This window comes from Girardinichthys multiradiatus, chromosome 3 (assembly GCF_021462225.1).
Source record: "Girardinichthys multiradiatus isolate DD_20200921_A chromosome 3, DD_fGirMul_XY1, whole genome shotgun sequence".
Classification (NCBI taxonomy): Eukaryota; Metazoa; Chordata; class Actinopteri; order Cyprinodontiformes; family Goodeidae; genus Girardinichthys; species Girardinichthys multiradiatus.
This window is the reverse complement of record NC_061796.1, coordinates 33,473,367-33,495,527: the sequence shown is the minus strand read 5'-3', so window position 1 is coordinate 33,495,527 and position 22,161 is coordinate 33,473,367. Positions and strand designations below refer to the sequence as shown.

Below are 22,161 nucleotides of genomic sequence, written 5' to 3'. Positions count from 1 at the left end.
AGCTGGATAAGGATGTGAGACCCTGGAAGGGGAGCGTGCAAATACAGACAGGTAAAGTACCATGCAACTCGTGCAGTTGTGGAAGCAAAAACTAATGTGTGGGAGGAGTTCAGGATTACTAAGCAGCAGGATTTTCAGCTTGAATTAAAAAGATTCTGGCAAAATGTCAGTCAGGGGACACAGTGCACCATGGTACATTTACAGTGCTGATAGTGCTCTGTTGACCCCATTTAAGGATCCAGTCCAGTAGTGGAAGAAGACTTGTTCTTGTCACTGAGGTAAAGACTTTACCATCTGATGAGATGGCTTGGTTGTTTCAATTCATAATGGAACAAACAAGATCTGTAGCAGTTAACGAAGAGTTGTACATTAGGTACAGCTCCAAAGCAGGTAAACTAACTCGATTATCATTAACAGAATTCATCTTTGTGGTGGGCCTGCAACCGCTACAAAGTTCACTCTGCAGCTCTCCCACTGAGAACTCAAGATAGGCATCGGTTCCCCCGCAAACCTGTATTGTAAACCTGTAAATCTCAGTCTGTACTATATCATATCTTTTACCTAAGGGTAATATATATCTCCATCTGCAGGATATCTGTTACATTTCTTACAAAATATTTTTAGTGCTGAAACACAGGTAACAAAAAAGCATTTTGGGCATTTTATATGGAGTTTATGTAGTCTGCTCCTCTGCAGAAACCAGACGCTTCCTCTGCTGATGATCGACTCGCTTCTTTTTATTTTGCTTTCTGTGGGACATATCTGAGCCTTCCCATTTTGGGCGGTTGTGTACTTCTCAAAGATTTGCTGTAAGTGAACTTTGACAGAAAACTCTCATAAAATCCACCGACGCAGCTACACCTGACAGGAAAGTGTATGTCTTGTTTCTTTCTTAAAATAGAACCTCTTTGAAAACAGTTGGTATATTGCATTTTACTTTTTTTTATTCTGTCAGTGTTTTTGTTGCAGATGCATCTCAAAACTCTGAATATCTGTCTCCAAACTGAAAGAAAATCCAACAGGTTTTTTAAACTTAATTGATGTAAAAGATTTTTGGTTCTGAGATTTCTTTAGTAAGCTGCTTTAAAATGCAATCCTAATGTGGTGGAGTGAGAATCTAAACCAATGTAGCTTTTTTTCTTAAGGAAAAGGAAGAAGGACCAACTTGGGGCTGCTTGTGCAAATAATAAAACAAACCAAGTGTGCCTATTAGAGTTCAAACCTTATTGATATCATTTTGAGCTCCAGTGGAAAAGATTTTAGTGTAGGCAGAGACAGTAGAGTGGAAAGATTGTATAACATAATTACAAATGCAGTGCTATCCACATTATGCCACCCACTCCCAAAAGTTAGATATGAATATATAAGTAATCAATTCTGCAAAAACAAAAATAAAACTATTTACTTGGTAGAGGATGAATGTTAGCACTCCCAACTCAAGGATGGAAACTGGCTGTATAACAGTGGATGCGTCTGCATCACTTGCCAGATGACAGCCGGTGAACAAGCTGTGGCTCAGGCGGGTATTGTCTTCTAGCATCCACTGAGCACAAAGCCGATACTTAACCTCTGTGATCTAACTGATGATACTAAGGTCAGTGAAGCCTGGTCCTGCTGAGCTCCAGTCTTTTCTCTCCACACTTCTGCCGTTGTTACTGATTGGTGAAACCTTTCTAGTCAGGAGCAAATGACAGTGTGAAAGCCTGATAGATTCAATCAAGGATGTAGGAGGGGTTTATATCCGCAAGGAGTGTCTGGACCAACCATCAGTCCTTCAGAAGGGATTTAAGAAAAACTGATTGCATATTGTTATGCAAGGCGAGTATATTTCTGTAGCACTATTCATATACAAGGTAATTCATAGTGTTTTACAAGACAATAAAGCTACTTAGAGTGAAAGAAAACTATAGATTAAAAACAACAAATTAAAAGAATACCTGTAACATTCAAGCATAATATACAAAATGAATAAATAAATAAGACATAATAAAAATAAACGGAAAAGTAATCTTTAATCTTTATAAGAAAGCGACTGTTAACATTAATGTTTTCAGGCAACAGCTTTTCAGGGAGTTGGTTCCAGAGTTGAGGAGCATAGACACTAAAGGCTCAAATCTTCAAAAATGTACAAAACCACGTGTTAACTGATTGGCATGCGCAGAGCTAACAAAATAGGTGCAAATCGGACTGCATGTGCAAAATGAGCGGAACAGCGACCACAAACATTTTAGCTTGTTTGCCTTCCGGAATACACAAAACATCGAAGCATATGTTGGTCACCAGAACGCGCAAAAGTAATCCCTTACCAACCGCAACGCGATTTATCAAACCTGAAACAGATTGCGGGAGCAGTTTTAGCATTTATATTTAGCACATCTGAAAGGCAGGTGCTAACTTGCACGCAAAAATGTTGTGCCATGTTATTTAACAAACAACACTGAACATTAACAGGCACCAGAGACCAGAAAACCAATGAAGGAGTCAAAGTGACATTGAAGGAAAAACATTTTGGATGAGTTGTAGCTGCCTGAGTGATTTTCTTTTTTCTTTTTTGTCAGATTAGTTAAGAAACCATTACAAGGATTAGACAGCGGAAAATAAAAGCCAGCACAAGTTTTTCTGTGGGCTGAACAGTGGGGCTTTTGATTGCTTGGTTTAATCCAGGGTTCAAATCCTGCTCGGAGGCCTTTCTGCATGGAGTTTACAGATCTGCATGGAGTTTACAGAAGAAAGATATAAGCTTTCCAAGAAAGAAAGATCTAGAAATGCCAAGCAATGACAATTGACTATTAGTCAAAATGATTGGATGGTTCATTTTGTGATCCAACAACAGAAATAGATAAATATGTGAGTAGGAAGAGTTTTGTCAAGAAAATCAGTTATGTCAGAATGCAATATACAGTGAAGCATACAAGCACCCAAACAAATTATGCCGTTTTTTTTCCATTACATCTAAGAGGATCTGTCATTTTGGAAACATTAGAATGAAAAACGAAACTAAATCACAGAGTGACTCCAGGATATGTTCTGCCAGCCAGTAATGAAACCCTTGATCTCCTTAGGTCACACCTCTTAGACATCCTAAACTTGAACTTCCCGGTAATCCATAATAAATAATTACAGCATTTCACAAAAGTGAGTACACCTCTCACATTTCAGTAAATATTTTATTATATCTTTTCATGGGGCAAAACTGAATTTATGACACATTGATACAATGTAAAGTAGTCAGTGTACAGCTTGTATTAACAGTGTACATTTGATATAAAATAACTCAACACAGCCATTACTGTCCAAACCACTGGCAACAAAAGTGAGTACACCCCTCAGTGAAAATCTCCAAATTGTGCCCATAGGTTTTCTGTGCAGGTCCTAGTGGGAGAAGAAGCAGGGGTAGACCCAGAAACCTGGAGGGACAATTTTTCCTGTCTAGCCAGGGAATGACTTAGGAATAAGCTTTATCTGGGCTTTCCTCCTGGACCTGTCATTTCTGCAACCCAATCTCAGATAACTGGGAGACAGCAGATGGATGAAAGGATGTTATATTCTAATAGTGTATACATAATCTGTGTCCTTATGATTGTTGGCTTTATTTAAAATTGTTTTTATTTAATTCAGTTGCTAAAAACAATCATCAAAACACCTCGTGCACCATTATACTGTAATTATCTGTTTCCAGCAACCTCCACTACATAAACAAGCCCTGTAATTTCTGCACTGAGAAATAAAGTGCAACTTGAGCAACATAACGTGGCCAGCTCTGCTGCCGTCATATATCACTACAGACAAAACCGCAGCCATATTTCAGGCCACTGCCAGCCAGCTCCAGCGCCTGAAGCTGCTGGGTTATAAATTCAAGGGAAAAGCCGGGGACTCATGCCGACCTCGAAGCATCGTCTGTGGGTGACGCTTAAGGCTGTAGCCATAACAGCAGAGGGAAGAACTGACCCAGAGATGAATCTGAGCAGTGAGCAGAAAGGGGTTGTCAAGGTTGAGATGGTGGAATGGAGGAGGGGAAGGAAGGGTGTCGTTTAACACACCACAGGCTGGGGCTATGAAAGACCCCTTTGTTAGGGAAACAAACACAAAGAATTACCTAGAAACATCTGTCAGTTAATGCGCACTCACTGTAGCTCACCCTTCATAGCAACTACAGCACGCCTTCATTTACAGCTGCCATAGAAACCTCAAAGGACATGCCTTCATCTACAACAAATAACCATTTTTATCCCGTTGTGCTCTCTTCTATTTGTCCTTCAGATTTTCAACTCAATTCCCGACAGTAGTACATGCTTCTGACAATGATGTTTAAAGCAGTAAATTAATTTCACCTTTTTCCAATATGAGCAAATTCTCTGGGCTTTTCACACATACAAACAGGGCGAAACGAGGCCACTTGAGCAGTGAATACATAGATTTCTAAACCGAATGCAGAAGAGTTAACTGGTAAACATACTTAAAAATGCCTCAACAATAAAGCACATTCAATGCTAAAATTACAGCTGTCTGGCTAAAGTAGTGTCTCAATTAAACAGAAGCTTATTAATTAAAAATACAAAATCTGATATGAATTCAGTGACTGCTGTTGGATGATTAATTGTTTCTACCGCTTTCTGAATAAAATGGAAGGAGGAACAGACTAAAAAGAAAAACTTAAAAGACAAAGTCTGTTCAAAATGTTCAGTCCCAGGTTGTAGTCTTTAATATGCAGCCAAGAAAGTCTTTGAACAGGCTTTTGGAACCTAGCTGCAGGGATTTGCTCACTTTCCGCTACAGGGGCTTTAGAGAGGTCAGGCACTGATGTCAGGCGATAAGGCCATGCTTTCAATTCGGCCTTCCACATCCTTCCAGAAGGTATTTGATGGGGTTGAGGTCAGGTTCTGTGCAGACCAGTTAGGCGTTTCTAAAACAAACTCAGGGCTTTTGTTTTTGGACTTGGGTTTATGTACTGGGAATTGACTAAAGAAAAGGCCCCCCCTCCAGTGGTTTTTTTGTTTTTGGCTGTTGAGGATTGGATGCACATTATTAATATCATTGTATTGTTTAACTACTTCCTGAGAAAACATGACAGCTAAAATTATAAGACAACCCAAATAAGTGCACTTTCTCAAATGTGAGGATTTGCACGGTTTGCCTTAGAAAACATGTATTTTGACGAGGATGCTAGGGCCTGAGGAAATTTTATGCACATTTATTAAGAAAACAGAGCTGATTAGAAAAATGTTCAAAGAGGCAACTTTCCAAAGACAGTAATCCATACTTGAAGTCTTGATGAAAGCCCTGGAAAGCTGCTCACTGTAGTTAATATATTTTCCAGCTAAAACAGCACAGATGTGGCATGAAAAACAAATTTTTAGACAAATATTTCTTAAACAAATTACAATACTCATGAGCTATTAAAGCAACTGCTTGTTTTACAACATTTTGGATGGGTAATTGAGGTAAAATGATTAGGCAGAACTACTCAGTCTCATTTATCTGTCTGCAACAAAAACCAGAACAAAGGTGTCTCCTTGCATGATTTTTTAAAATGGAAATCCCTGTTGCTCGTACCTTGTGATTTTTCCTAAAAATTATTGAGTTAGGACCATGTGTATCTGGGAACTGGCAAGAAAAACAGTAAAAAATAAAAAGCTCGTTGCAATTTGCTCATGCTATGGCAGCCATGGTTGTAGTCCAAATTGATTAGAAAATAAATAAATAAATGTGGTTTATTGATTGACAATTATACAACAAATCTTTGTTATAGATTTTAATGGTTTGACAGGCTTAGCCGTATAAATTATTTGACTAATTAACACAGTATATCAAAAACATTAATATGGGCCTAAAGCAGATTCAGCAGGTTGTAAACTGTAGCCTACCAAATGCAAAACAGTGAATATGCAACAAGATTTGGCCTTGGTCCAGACCACGAGCAAGCAGGATTCAGACTGGAGAAAATTAGGCTCCTGTGCATGAATGAAAGTCAGTGACCAATATTTAATAACAAGACTAATGCAGCATTGAAAATATGCAAGAGAAGTATTCCATCGGGGCTGTGACCAGAAGATGGCCGGTCAATGCCATCAGTGACATCTTCTGCTGGGGTTTGATGCTTTATGACCCAGCATAAATTCATCTATGAGATCTGCTGGTAATTAAGCACCGAGAAGATTCTCAACCCTACACAAGACAGTCTAAAAATACTACCACTGATGAGCTACAAAAAAGGGCAAGGTACTGCTGAGTAAAAGACAGCAAGTGTGTGAAATGTAAAAGCGTGAATACATAAAGTCAAGTGGGCTCATGACGGACATTATGGTAGACATGAGATGTGGAGGTCTGAGATACTTGATTTCTGAAAATGTCATTGCAGATATTGGTTAAAATACAATAACAGCAATAGTTTTTTCAGTTTATTCTTTTAATTAATATTTTTTTTAGCGTTGGCTAAAACAATGTGCCACAATGGCATCTGGCATGATGAAGAAAACACATGTGAAATTTCTTGCAATGTTGAAAGTTATTGATTCTTGCACACACAATCTAAACCATAAACCTTAGGGAAATTAACTGGGAAGTCAATCTTCGGGTGTTGCTTATCAAGGCTTAGTATTGTCCTGTTTGTTATTGTTAAGGCTCCTCTGGCAGTGGGGAAACATGACTTCCTGAGGCAGATCTGAGGGGAACTAAAATTTCAGTGGTTCTAGAGTTAAGATCTTTTCATACCTTTATGCATTGTTTAAAGTTTATTTAGCACTTTTTAAATTATATCAATGCCAGCTGGGCTTAGAATACGAGTTGTCAACTTTTCATATCCAGTCAATTAAATTCAACCATTCAGCTGATCTTTCTTTGCATCATTTTGACATGGATTTAAAGATACTAGCCAGACTTTTCTGTTAAATCAACAGAATACCTCTGGTGGCATCACATAATGCATAATACCTGATCAAACTTCAGTAGGTCCATTAGTAATTGTCATTATTTCTCCTCTATATCTGCATGTTTTAAATCCAATTTCTCCATCAAAATATGTTTCCTCTTATCCTATAAGAATCCAGCTAAACATTTTATCCAATTGTGAGAACACCTCATGGATTTCAGCAACATTTGGCCACATTAAAACACATGGAAGCATTTTGTGAAGAAGACCAGGGTAGTCAGGAACAGCCAGATTCATTATCAAAGATTTTCAGGGAGACAGATATGGTCTGGTCAGTACCTTCCATCAGGTCCCAATGACATTTACTGCTTTACCTTCTGCTTCTGCACAAAATATTTTTGGAGTAAACCTTTGGCAAAAACACATTAGGCTGAACCTTGTTCACCTCAAATGCTTTAGAACCAATATTAAGATTAGTCAAAACTGGCTTGTCTGCAACAGTGTGTTCAAATGCCAGCTATCTAATTGATCCTTGTGTTGTGATCTCATTCGCCCAAATACGCACCAAGCAGAATTAGTAGGGTTTTTATTCTTCAGAGTGCTCCTTAAAAATGTAATTTGTGAAATCCTGCTGTGGAAATCCATAGTTCATTACCCAGGTGGTTTTGTATTGTTATTCTATATTGATTAGTGAAGAAATACACCACTGTATGGTATCTTTTTTAGCTGAAATACTGAACTCTGCAGGGATGTTGCAAAAGAAGAATCCAATAACCTGAAAAGGGTAAACCCATGGCACTCAAATATCACTTTAGACAATACTAACACAAAGAATTATATAGAAAGTAGAAACAGATTCACCAGCTCGCCCAGTCTGCAGCATTTAGAAAACAACCCTAACCTAAATGAATACATTTCATCGCACCTGCTCTGTTCATTTTTCCTTCAAAGTTTAAACAAAAGGGAACATGTCATTGTCATGCTTGAATATTTAATGCAAATAACAAAAACTATGCTATTTATTAAATAAGTCAGTCAGTCAGTCATTTTCTATACCGCTTCATCCATAGTGGGTCGCAGGGAGCTGGTGCCTATCTCCAGCTAAATAAGAATACACTTTAATGAAATAAATAAAACTGTTACTGCATCTAATATGTGACAAATCATGCTGAAAACTTTCAAAGTTATTTAAATTAAACTATTTCCGACATTGTGACCGGCTTTTTTTTTTTTTTTACTGTTTTCAGACATTATATACACAAAGCAATAAATCAGTAGCATTATGATTTGAGTTAATAAATGAACAAAATAATCATAAGTTGCAGCCCTGGAGAATCAAGGCTTTAAATGATTGGCTTGTTCATTTGGAAGGAAGACAGTTGAATATGAAAAAGCTATGACAAGCTTGCATTTAGCATGCTAGCTTTCAGAGCAGTTACCACCGGAGTTCTGTTATTTCCTGATCATCAGCAGCTAAAATAAGCAGCAATAGTTAGTCTAGCATAGTTCAGCATGTCACAGGAGAGCAGCAACAGTGAATGAGGTGTCTACTTTAATCCCCTTTTAGTCCTCCTATTTCCCCGAGGCCACTGCATTGTGATGCAGAGTCACTCAGCCACCTCTCAAACTGTGTGCGTTTGTGTGTGTACGTATATGTGTGTATGCACACCTCATTAATCAAGTCCTATGCCTTGATGCAGTATATGGTCAATTCAGCATCTCCCAGCTTCTGTTTCACTTTAATTCCTGGTTGAGTCCTCACAGTTTCTATCCTCTCATCTCCATGGATTTCTGTCTTTTTTTCCCCCTCTTCCTCCCAAGATCCATGTTTGCTCACTAAGCCTCATTAACAATTAATTACCAGTCAGCTAGTCAAGTCACCCCTGGACCGATGGGCCTCTTTAATGATTCATTAGTCAGGGTTACACAATTTTGCAAAGCATAAACACTCACACACAAAAACACAGAAGTGTGGTCACCATTTTTTCTGTTTGGAGAGTGGGGGTTGTCAACAGGCTTTTGGAGACTAGTGAACACACACACACAGACATTATGGCTAGCATATGGAAACACCTCCTCACATGCGTGCACCCATCTGCACACATCCAGCATCACCTGTATCTAATCACAAAGTCCTCATTAAAAAGAGATGAAGGAAAACTGATTGAGTAATGCCGTCAACAGAAGGTTCCTGAAAAGTACTTCAAAGTCAAACTAGAAGACTTTGTGGTGTCTCCTAAAGTCCAATTTGGGAAATCAATAGAGTTACGAACTGAAAAGTTAAATCAAGCTGTAACCAAAGCTTTTTGTTTTCTGTTCTATGCCATCCTATTGTCACCATCAATCCTGACAAAATTCGTCATTTAATAACTGTTACTACATTAACCTTCACATTCATCACGTTTTTGTTTTTTTCTCGCCACAGGTTAGGAGGTGCCAATTTTAGGAAGTCGAAAGCCCCACTGAACTAAGCGACGCTGATGAATCTGGGTGTCAAACTTTTAAATTAGAAAGAGAACTTTCAAGGGCACTCGCTCATTTTCATCCATTTTCACAGGAGTTTCCAGCCACTTCTGGTCCAATCCAGAAATGTTCATTAACTGGGCAGACAAAAATGCTTCAATGTGCCTGCAGCCAATTTCTTCCCTTCAGTAATATTCAGCAGGAGTTCAACCCAAAACTGAAACAAAAATGTCTTTTTTTGGCGGGGTGGGGGGGACTAATTAAATTAGCTTTTTTCCCTCTACTTTTTAAATAGAAAAACAATGTTTGACCACAGGACAACGTATCAGATAACTGACATTCTTCCTGCTATTTTCCATGTATTTATTATTTTAAATTGTTGCAGCAAAGAACTTCAAATTATTATTTTTTGTTTCCATAGACAGTTCTCCAAGCCTGGTGCTTTTGTGTTTCAGTGTTTATTCTCATGGGCAGACAGAGCTATTTCTGCCAGTATCTTGGTGAACCTTTTCTGTTATGTCCCATAGAAACTACTCAAGACCCAGTGTTTGACTGAAAAAGGTCCTTACCTGAGAAACTGCTTCCATTCAAAGGTGTTTTTATTTCGTTCCTCTACAAAGTACTCCAGACCCGGCGATTTTGTGTGTTGCCGTGTTGTTTTAATTATTATACTCATTATGGAGCTATTGATGACATTAACTAGGTTTACTTTTTTGCTCCTTTTTCCCCATAGAAAGTCAGCCTGGCCAGGTGCTTCTATGTTTCAAATTGGCTTTCGCCTTTGGCAGAATCATTGATGAAGCCATTGTTATTAATTAGGTGTATGGTTTCTTTTCCCTTTGTAATTACTCCTCACTAACCCCCTCTCTGTTTATCTGTCATTGACAATGTCATTAATGGAACAATTCCTCTCATTCCTCCCCATTATATGCAATTTTTTTTAACCTTTTCCATGAGAAGTACTTGTTTTGTAAACAACCTTAAGATGACATTTGTGGTAAATTGGTTCTATCTAAATAAACCTAACAAAAGCAAACTTGGACAAATTGTAGCACCTAAGATTAAGACAGGAACTATTTAATATAAATGAGCCTTTTATTCAAGATCATTTAAAAAAGTTCCTGAAGCTAACTTAATTTCACATTATTAGCACACTTCATTTACACTCAGTGTGGTAACAGTATTTGGACTAATGTTTAAGTATTTTTTTCAGACTGGTTCAAACACTACTTTGGGCTGGAACTGTATTATTCATTATTTGTATGTCATTTACATCATATAAGAAAAAAAGAGCTCCTTTAATATCTTACACACCAACGCCACAGTCAATTTTGTTACAGTGACAGCCTAGGTCAACCAAATGTCATAGAAAGTCTTTACTTAAGTTAATGATTGCCACTGTTCACATATTGTATACACTTCAATGACACAGCAGTGCCTAACAGAGTGTGGATTTACTGGCTTGCTCAGTGGTCCTTTGCTGCTGGTTGTTAGAAGAGGACAAAGTTAATTCACTTCCTCAATTTTCCCAGCTGGTTTTCAACACAACGTCCTTCCTCTCCCCTTAAATCTGGTGAACCACAGCCCTCTCGAAGGGACATTTTATCACCGCGTCCACACACTGTGAGACACTTAGGCTAATTGTGAACATCAACCTACCCCACAGAAAGAGGTTGACCAGTCTTCTGCACCAATGGCGATGGATAGCTGTGTTCGTGCCTTACTGTAATTTCTGCAGCCAGGTAACAATTTTTAGCAGTTCATCACTCCCAGTGTGGTCAGTTTCATTGGTCAATTTACAGCTTAGCACAAACTTTGCCTTCACCTGTACAGACACCGACACAAGCTGCAACATAGAGGGACTAAAGCAGAGCTTAAACTGTAAATACATTTGAGAGAAGAGAAGTTAGAAGAAGACCTTGGAGCAGAAATGCACTACTAAGGTTGATGAGGAGTTAAACTACATTGATTCAGATTGCTATGCTTTCAGGACTTCAGAGGACACTGACAAGCATTTGTTTCTTAGAGACAAATCCCCCTCGAGTCTTCTGTCAGTTTCCAAACTTTTTTTTAAGGATCTAAGCTTTGCTCTCTAAACAGTACTACCCACTGGAAAGCTTGATAATACTCGACCTTTAGAAAAAGGAGACAGCTCTCCTTCCCTGCAGCAAACAAGAGCCAGGAGGGAGAGACGTAGCAGAAGCCTTCACTTGATTAACTTCAATCATAAGCTAAAGCAAAATTTTCACATAGTTAAGGAGTTCCATAAAGATGACTTGCTTTTGTACCTGTGATGTAACGTGTTCCCAAAATCCAGCTTTGTAAACAAATTTAAATGTTCACAAAGTGAGGGAAGGAACAGAAACAAAAATATGTCAAGATGTCAACACCGTGTACAGGTCCTTCTCAAAATATTAGCATATTGTGATAAAGTTCATTATTTTCCATAATGTCATGATGAAAATTTAACATTCATATATTTTAGATTCATTGCACACTAACTGAAATATTTCAGGTCTTTTATTGTCTTAATACGGATGATTTTGGCATACAGCTCATGAAAACCCAAAATTCCTATCTCACAAAATTAGCATATCATTAAAAGGGTCTCTAAACGAGCTATGAACCTAATCATCTGAATCAACGAGTTAACTCTAAACACCTGCAAAAGATTCCTGAGGCCTTTAAAACTCCCAGCCTGGTTCATCACTCAAAACCCCAATCATGGGTAAGACTGCCGACCTGACTGCTGTCCAGAAGGCCACTATAGACACCCTCAAGCAAGAGGGTAAGACAAAGAAAGAAATTTCTGAACGAATAGGCTGTTCCCAGAGTGCTGTATCGAGGCACCTCAGTGGGAAGTCTGTGGGAAGGAAAAAGTGTGGCAGAAAACGCTGCACAACGAGAAGAGGTGACCGGACCCTGAGGAAGAAGGGCCGATTCCAGACCTTGGGGGACCTGCGGAAGCAGTGGACTGAGTCTGGAGTAGAAACATCCAGAGCCACCGTGCACAGGCGTGTGCAGGAAATGGGCTACAGGTGCCGCATTCCCCAGGTCAAGCCACTTTTGAACCAGAAACAGCGGCAGAAGCGCCTGACCTGGGCTACAGAGAAGCAGCACTGGACTGTTGCTCAGTGGTCCAAAGTACTTTTTTCGGATGAAAGCAAATTCTGCATGTCATTCGGAAATCAAGGTGCCAGAGTCTGGAGGAAGACTGGGGAGAAGGAAATGCCAAAATGCCAGAAGTCCAGTGTCAAGTACCCACAGTCAGTGATGGTCTGGGGTGCCGTGTCAGCTGCTGGTGTTGGTCCACTGTGTTTTATCAAGGGCAGGGTCAATGCAGCTAGCTATCAGGAGATTTTGGAGCACTTCATGCTTCCATCTGCTGAAAAGCTTTATGGAGATGAAGATTTCATTTTTCAGCACGACCTGGCACCTGCTCACAGTGCCAAAACCACTGGTAAATGGTTTACTGACCATGGTATCACTGTGCTCAATTGGCCTGCCAACTCTCCTGACCTGAACCCCATAGAGAATCTGTGGGATATTGTGAAGAGAACGTTGAGAGACTCAAGACCCAACACTCTGGATGAGCTAAAGGCCGCTATCGAAGCATTCTGGGCCTCCATAAGACGTCAGCAGTGCCACAGGCTGATTGCCTCCATGCCACGCCGCATTGAAGCAGTCATTTCTGCCAAAGGATTCCCGACCAAGTATTGAGTGCATAACTGTACATGATTATTTGAAGGTTGACGTTTTTTGTATTAAAAACACTTTTCTTTTATTGGTCGGATGAAATATGCTAATTTTGTGAGATAGGAATTTTGGGTTTTCATGAGCTGTATGCCAAAATCATCCGTATTAAGACAATAAAAGACCTGAAATATTTCAGTTAGTGTGCAATGGATCTAAAATATATGAATGTTAAATTTTCATCATGACATTATGGAAAATAATGAACTTTATCAGAATATGCTAATATTTTGAGAAGGACCTGTATATTTAGAAAGTTAACACAGCTTTTAAGGATAAAATGTTAAAAAGGCTCAAAAATAAAGTGCATGCTATCACTTTCTCTAGATAGCTCACATACCAATTTAACTAACAGTAACATAAAGCTAAAACTAATGCAAATTCTCGATGCAAATCTAGAGATGCACTGGTCAGAATTTTGTTTCTCTAGCTGTTGATACAGATTTTGGCAAATTCCGATTCCTCATTAAAATTATAATATAAATGATAATTTTAATGAGGAATCGGAATTTATGAATTATAATTCATACTATACAAATTATATAATTATGTAATTCCATTCCATGAGAGAGTTTGAAAGCTTCAAGAAGATAACAGAGCAACTTTGCTGTACTCCATTTAGCCTTCCTGTTATCTGCTCTTTCTTACTCTTACAGCCTAAATGAACCCCAGGCATGTCTTGAAATGTCATAGAAAACACAGTTCCCTTTTAAATATTGTCTTATGTTTCTCTTCATTTTAACACCTCACTAATCCAGGAAATAGTTAATATTATATCTTTCTCACTCAGTACCAACCTCTACATTGAAGAGTGGTGTTGTCAGTGCTAAGTGGCAGTGCTAAGGCATGGTATATTGACTTATTGGAAAAAAAATAAAACATTTTTTTTTTGTGTTTGGTCACCATTAATGGCTGTTCAAGCTGGAAACTGGCCCATTCTGTTCACCAGCTGATTTGTCATGGATCTCTATTTTATTCATGAACCAATTAATAATAAAGTTAGAATGATTTGTGAGGTGACTTGAATAACTCCATTACAAAAAATGATTGGAGTAAAATTTTTGACTCTGCATGCATCATTACAGGTGGATTTTCACAATTCCCTGAGAAGAAATTAGGTTCTATTTTAAAGTTGCTGTAACGCTGTTATAAAGCAATCATGAGTTGGTAAACTCCATCTCTCTCTGTCCATTCCTCCATCTCTCTTAGGGCATGCCAGGCAGTGCCCATGTATAAGAGAGATTATTTAATTGAGTTCTGAAGTACTGATATATATTTAGTCATCGTAGCCCTAATTAACACAGAATCCATTTTCAACCATTTCACAATTAGCGTTTACCATCAATGCAAAAAATGACTAACAGCAGAGCTTAAAGGCAGCATCTGTGGAGAACAAAGACCAATTTAAAGGTGTGATTTATGGTTGATACTCTCTTCTTTCCCCCAGATAAACCTTGCTACAAGCTTTAAAAGCAGCTGGGACTCATGGAGTTAAGAGCATGGTTGGCACTTTAACACCAAGCATCCCTGTTTCTTGCAGTTTTCAAAACTCTGAAACCCAAATACAAACGGAGCACCTTGTAAGGCAGCTAATTTTATTTCTGTGATTGTATGAATGAGGGACAAAATCCCTTTTTGTGGTGCATTGCAGAACCTCACTAAGGTTAAAAGTGCAAACCTTAGCTCCCACTCAGCAGAAACAATCTATTTGACTTTTTTCTGGAGTTTTTTTTATAAAATAAATTGAAGGGGAAGTCTCACAGGTGTAAAATGGTAGTGATTCACTACAACATTGAGAGGGTACATTTGTTGTATTCGTTGCTATGTTAAAGCTGCACTACATATTGAACCACAGCTTTTATTGCAGAACCAATATGTGCAACACCTCTATTGCAAATGACTGCAATTTGGCAAACTATTATATATGCCATCTGGTTGCCAATAATATATTGGACCACGTGGACGGACCTGCACTGTCCTTTATGTCTACAATTAGATCTTACTAGCCAGAATCATCAAGCAAGGGTGAGTGATGGGGACATACCAATATTGAAAAAGATAGAGAATAGTATTTAATCCTAATATTCAACAATCATATCACAATATTATATTTTCCCAATATTGTGCTCAACAAATCTCAGATTCGGTGATTAAAAAAATACAAGTTTGTTTAATCCAAAGATCCTCTGGTTTTGGTTCCCTGAGGATAACAGTGATTTACTTAAGGCAAACAATGACTTGTAAATACAGAAATACTTATGAATGTCCATGCTTTTTCATCTATTTCTATGCTAAACTTAAAATGGGTTTAGCATGCTTCTCTGAAAAATAACCCCATACTCCTTCAGTAAAACAAAGGAAATATCTACATGTTCTTTAATATTTATAGGCCTCCTAAGTCCAAACCAAACTTTTTCAATGATTTTAATGAGCTTTTATCTGTGATATGTGTTGATTATGACTGCTTAATTATTGTGGGAGACTTCAACATTCACATGGACAATCCTGAAGACAGAAGTGCAATAGATCTATGTGACACTCAGAAATTTTGGTTTGACTCAACATGTTAAACAGCAAACGCACAAACAGGGACTTGATCATCACTAAGTGTCTAAACATTTCCAAGGTGTCTGTAGCTGATGTTGCTCTATCTGACCACTTTTCTGTTATTTTTGAAAGCATCATCTCCAATGACTCAGTTTGCCAAAGAGACGTGATAAGAAAACGCATGTTTAAGGACGGTGCTGCTGAAACCTTTAACCAGATTTACTCTTCTACCACCACTTTGCCCTGTAACACTGTAGATGAGCTGGTAGATAACTTTCATTCTAAAATCTCAGACATCATTGATTCAATTGCTCCAATTAAAGTGAAAGTCATTTCTGGGAAGAAAATGTCTCCGTGGAGAAGTGCTCCACCAGTCAGAAGTGAAAAAAAAGGAGTGTCGAAAAGCTGAATGCAGGTGGCGAAAGACTGGACTCCAGGTTCACTATATTATCTATAAAGAGAGACTCTACAGATATAACCTACAACTGAAAAATGCAAGGGAATCTTTCTTTTCTGAGATCATCAGCAAAAACATTAACAATGCTCGTGCATTATTTGCCACGGTCGACAGGTTAACAAACCCTCCTGTAACTGTAGCATCTGAACTCCACTCTACCAGGGCCTGCAATGAATTTACTTCCTCACTGAAAAAACCCAAAAGATCAGAGGGGCAGTCAGCACATCCACATCAACTCCAGTACCAATGTTGTCTCCAACTAGAACTAATTTTGACAAAATTTCCCAATTTCACCAAATAAACTACAAAATCTTAGAAGAAATCGTACAACAACTAAGCTCTTCTTCCTGCTGTCTCGATCTTTTACCCACAGCTTTCCTTAAGAAAGCTTTGCCTGTAATAACATCAGATTTAACACAAATAATAAACACGTCCCTTTTGTCAGGTGTTTTCCCCCAGGCTCTAAAAACAGCAATTATTAAACCTCTATTGAAAAAGAACAACTTGGACAAGCTGCTACTGCAGAACTACAAGCCTATATCAAACCTCCCCTTCATCAGTAAGATTATTGAAAAAGCTGTGATTCAGCAGTTAAACAACTTCCTAACAATGACCAACCGCTTCGATGTCTTCTAGTCAGGCTTCCTGCTCACCACAGTACAGAGACTGCTCTTGTCAAGGTGTTCAATGACATCCGTATAAATGCAGACTGTGGAAGAACCACAGTGCTGGTATTATTGGACCTTAGTGCAGCATTCGACACTGTTGATCACTCCATTTTATTAGAGCACCTGGCAAACTGGGTCGGCCTTTCTGGTACAGCACTCAACTGGTTTAAATCCTATTTGAAGGACAGGGACTTTTTTGTGTCAGTAGGTAACTTTACATCAGAGACCACAAAAATCACATGTGGCGTTCCCCAAGGGTCCATCTTAGGGTCCCTTCTATTCAATATCTACTTGCTCCCCCTAACTCAGATTTTAATGAACAACAACGTCAGTTATCATAACTATGCAGACGACACACAGCTATACATTACGATGTCACCAGGTGATCATGAACCCATTCAAACGCCGGGTAAATGCATAGAAGAAATCAATGCATGGATGTGCCAAACTTTTCTTCAACTGAATCAAAACTAAACTGAAGTAATAATCTTTGGAACACAGGAAGAGCGTTTAAAAGTTAGCACACAGCTTCAGTTAATACAGCTAGAAACCACCAGTCAGGCTCTAAACCTGGGTGTAGTGATGGACTCAGACCTGAACCTTCAGAGACACATAAAGACAGGTCAGCCTTCTATCACCTAAAGAACATTTCCAGGATTAAAGGACTTATGTCTCAACAGGACCTTGAAAAACTAATTCATGCGTTCATCTTTAGTAGAATTGATTACTGCAATGGTGTTTTCACAGGTCTGCCTAAAAGGTTGATCAGACAACTGCTGTTGATCCAGAACGCTGCTGCCCACGTCCTCAATAGAACTAAGAAAGTGGAGCACATCACCCTGGTTCTAAAGTCCCTACACTGTATCCCTGTAGCTCAGAGAATAGAGTTTAAAATATTTCTGTTAGTCTATAAATCACTGAATGGCTCAGCACCAAAATACATTACAGACTTGTTGTCAGTGTATCAACCACCCAGACCTCTCAGGTCTTCTGGCTCAAATCTACTCTGCAGACCCAGAACCAGAACCAAACATGGAGAAACAGCTTTTAGTTCTTATGCTCGACTAATCTGGAATAAACTCTCAGAAAACTGTAAAAGCTTATTTGTTTAGAGTGGCCTTTGACTGTGCTATCTAAGCATAATTAGTTTTTGGTCCAATTTTCCTTTAATTTTCTTATCCATCATTCTATTCTCTTTATTTTATTTTAATTTTTTGAAATTACCTCTGTTGTTTGATTTTATCATTTGATTTGTTTTTTTGTGTCTGTATCTGTGTTTATTTGCTTTGTGAATGTAATGTAATTGTATGTACAGCACTTTGAGTGTCTTGTTGCTGAAAAGCACTATATAAATAAACCTTACCTTACCTTACTCTTCTTAATTTGTCCAAATCTACAATCAGAGCAATGATTAAAAATTACTGAAACTGTGAATAAAAAGGTAGTTGCCAGAAGCCAAATTTACCGTCCCACCACACACAGTGAGAAAGGCAAGTTTAAAAATAATCTCCAAAACCACAGCTCTTTTTTTTCTTTCTGAGATTATACTGCTGCATAAAACACTGAAATTATTTCAAGGCTTTTTACAGAGTTTTACTCAGGGTGCTAAGAAATGTGGTGATCGTTGAATCAGAATTTGGATTCTTTAGACAACCTTCTGAATACTGCAACAACGGAATATAAATAAATGATAATAAACACTTCTCTGCTCAATATTCTCTTATCAGCAGGAGTTTCTGTGATGTACTACTATGGAGAAATCACAGCAGCAGTACAGCACAATCTGACAAACAAGGCCTCTCGGCAAGGTTTAAAATGGACACTTTCAAAACATAAATACATATTGTATAACATATACAGAATAAATAAGTATAAAGCAAGTAAATAAAGATTTATGTGTTTTTTATGATGGGCTACAATCCAAAGTAAGTATGGAGTTGTCATAAAACAGTGTTCAATTGTACCCAGACTGTTTCACCAATATAAAATCTTTACTGCAGAGTCCTGGAAGAGTGGATGGGTGTTCTTTTATTGAGGATCTAAACACTCTCCTTCACTCAAACACACACACACACACACTTATACACATGCATGCAGTCTTGGAAGTTGCCCGGTGCCACCTTCTGTATGACCACCGAGTTGCACCACCGGAGCAGGTGCGGATTCAGTCGGAGTTCAAGGGCATGTAAACAGCTGTGATGTATGGATGTATGGCTCTCTCTGTTTATCTATTCAGAGGTCTGCCGTCATCCAGGAGTTTCAAACTGGTCAGATAAATCCCACAGCTGGTCTTATTTCTCAGGTTTACTAAAGACATGAGGTCGGTAATCTGATGTATAAGTGTGTTGGTGCAACATAAGAGGTCAGTAGGACAGAAAAACATGGTGCTAATTGTTCATCATGTTTTGGTCATGACTGTAGTGTAGAGATGTACAGAGAACTTAGCTGTTATCTTAGCTCGATAGGCCCTGACAGGTAACTGGCAGGGCAGAAACCGCAAAATCTGATCTTTTTCCGATCAGTAAACAACCAAAACCAAAGCATTACCAGGTCACAGTAATAACAACCCTCAGTAGTTAATCTGGGAAGGAGACTCAGAGTTAGCACAAGGATTCTGTAAGGTATTTAAAAGGAAGTGGCAAGACTGTAGTTCATTCAGGCTGTGGGAAAATGAGAGAAAGCAAGACTTTCAACAGATACCAGAAAGACTGAAAGGAGTACCACATTGTTGCTCTTTATTCCTTGTAAGTGTGCAGATATGGAAACCTCAGAGTGAAGCTAAAAATCAACACTCACACATACTGATGCTATATTGAAATATATTTTGCCAATTCATCATAAAAGATGCAAAACATAGTCTAAAACATCAACTCCTTTATCATTTTGTCTTTTTTCTTACATGGTAAAAGCTTGTTTTTGGGGGCATGTGGCAGTGGAAAAGGGGTTAACTATGTGACCCATGTTCAGAGGCTTCAGACATCAACACAGTCCTTAGTGGGCTCCACTCTGGGACCAGGCAACCTTTGCTGCATCTCATCTCCCTCTCTCCACCCCTTTTATGTCAGCTTACTGTCGAAGAAGTGAGAAAATTAAAGGGAACTTGCGCCGCAAAAAAACCTTTTAAAAAGTTTTGTTTGTGGGACTGCTCTCTCACACATGCGGTGGGACGCTGCCCCTGATTAATGTAAATAATTAATGACCAATCACGTTTGGAAGGCAAGAAAAAGACACATATTGGATGCTTTTTTTACATCTTATATTATAGTACAAAAAATGTTATCAGCAGGTCAAAGCTTTACAAAAACCAGAGATCAGAAACTGGCCCCAAAATTATGATGAGTGCAACGGTACTCAGAACACAAATACAATTTTTGTACAGACAGCCATTTCAGTAACACATTATTTGCACCACACACTGCAAAAACACATAACCAGAAACATCTGAAACAATTAATTCACTAATCACCATCTACCCATCCATTTTTCCATGCATGATAAACCCTTCTGGGGATGGTGGTGATTCACAAACAGTGAATAATCAGCAGGCAAGGTGCACACCTAACAGGCATGTCTTTAAACTGTGCCAAGAACCAGAAACCAAGAACCTGGAGAGAATCCACACTTGCATGGGGAGAACATGCAAACTCCATGCAGAAAAGCCCTTTCCACCTTTCCCAAGGAGCCTAATGCAGGAGCTACTAGTGCAAGAAAACAGCGCTAACAACTACACACCCCAACCTGAACCTCATAAAATTTTAAGTCAACCTGTAGCACTTATAGTTAAATTTAGAATTACAAAACAATTATGTTACCATATCATTGTGCATGGTTCTCCTGCAAACACTGTTGTCTCAGAATAAAACTTAATGATAAATACTCCTGATTTGACTGACTGAAAATAGACTAGAATGTATTAGTTTTTTTGTTGGTTTTTTTTTTTACATAAAATAAAACCACAAATCCTATAAACCTCTGCATGGCCATCTTGCAGTAGAGCTGCTGTTCTTAATTAGGTTACTCTGCCAGAAACGTGCTGCTCATTTATTTATCTTAAACTTGTGCCCAACAAACCGGTAGAGAGAAGACGCTGGGGGATATTAACGGGGAGAATTACAAACAGAGATGCTCAGTCACTGCTCTATGTGATGCTTTTCTGTGTGTCAAACGCAGACCTCAGACCCTGGACCAAGCTTTAGTTTCTGAGGGTTCACCACAAACCAAACACAAAGATGACGCACACCTGTGACGGGTCATCTTATCAATTAACACGAAGACTATAATGGGGGTTTTCTCAGGCGCAACCTCTAATTAAAGATGGGCCAACACCGCTGGAGACTGTGGACCAAAGGAACGTCGCTCACTGGGACACAAATGATGTCAATAAGGCTGGAATAGACGCCGCAGCCGCAGACAGCGCGCAAACGCTCGGCGGAGGAGCCGAGTGTGTTTCCAGCAACAGCCACTGATAACGGAGAAGGAACTTGGGGCGTAAAATGTATCACAGTCCAGCTCAGAGACACCTGCAGTCAGGTCTTATCGGTTTGTGTCAGCAGCGCAACCAGAACACATTCTGCGCTCACCTCTTTGGTATTGACGATGCCTTTGACGTATTTTCCGAAGACCGAATCCACGCAGAGGACAGTGGACAGCACGGCCAGCCACAGGAGTCTCTCCCCGACCCTCACCTCCATCTTTCTCTCTCCCCCGCAGCCGCTTGTCTGTTCTCACAGCTCCCCGAAAGCCTGCCTCCGGCTCGGGAGCGCGCACCTAGGAGCAGCGCAGAAAGAGAGGGAAAAGAGAGAGGCGCGTCCACGCAGCCCACCCTCTTCCTCCAGCTGTTGAAGATGGATGGATGGTAGCTGATGGTGATGTGTCTCTGTGTTTGTAGTGGGAGTGGGGAGCGCGCTCCCCGTTCCGCTCGTGCTCCGGCCATGCGACGTCCACGCAGTGAAAATGCCACCCATGATTGCAATCATGTTTTCATCTGAGGTCACTAATGAAGTAGTTCTTGGGAAGATGATGCCTGGCCTCCCGGTACAAAACTGATTACCTCAATGATCAGGGAAGATTAAAGGCAGAAAACTACAAGAGAGGAGGAAAATATTCTTTTGTACACAATATAACTTAAAAAAGTTACAACTTTTCCTATATTGTTTAAAGCAAAACGTAATCAGGATATGCTTAATCCCAATTTCCATAGCAAAAATAATATGTCAACGTTTCATAGTATTTTGCATTTGTAAACCATACATTTAAATGCTTAACTAGCTACTGAGATCCAGTTCACAAACTACTTGATTTATACATGCAACAACCTCAAGGTGACATGTGATTTTTTTCTTATTGCACATATATTTATATTATGCACATATATTTATATTATATTGTAGATATGTTTATACTGT

General features: G+C 39.0%; 1 protein-coding gene across 1 annotated transcript in view; it reads right to left on the bottom strand.

Annotated features, from left to right (window-relative positions):
- tmem145 (transmembrane protein 145) overlaps positions 1–22,161 on the bottom strand; it is a 70,956-nt gene extending 48,795 nt beyond the window's left edge. Inside the window, exon 1 of the mRNA XM_047360975.1 lies at positions 21,337–22,161. Within this exon, the coding sequence (XP_047216931.1) occupies positions 21,337–21,447 (111 nt within the window). The 5' untranslated portion in view covers positions 21,448–22,161. The remainder of the gene's footprint in view (positions 1–21,336) is intronic.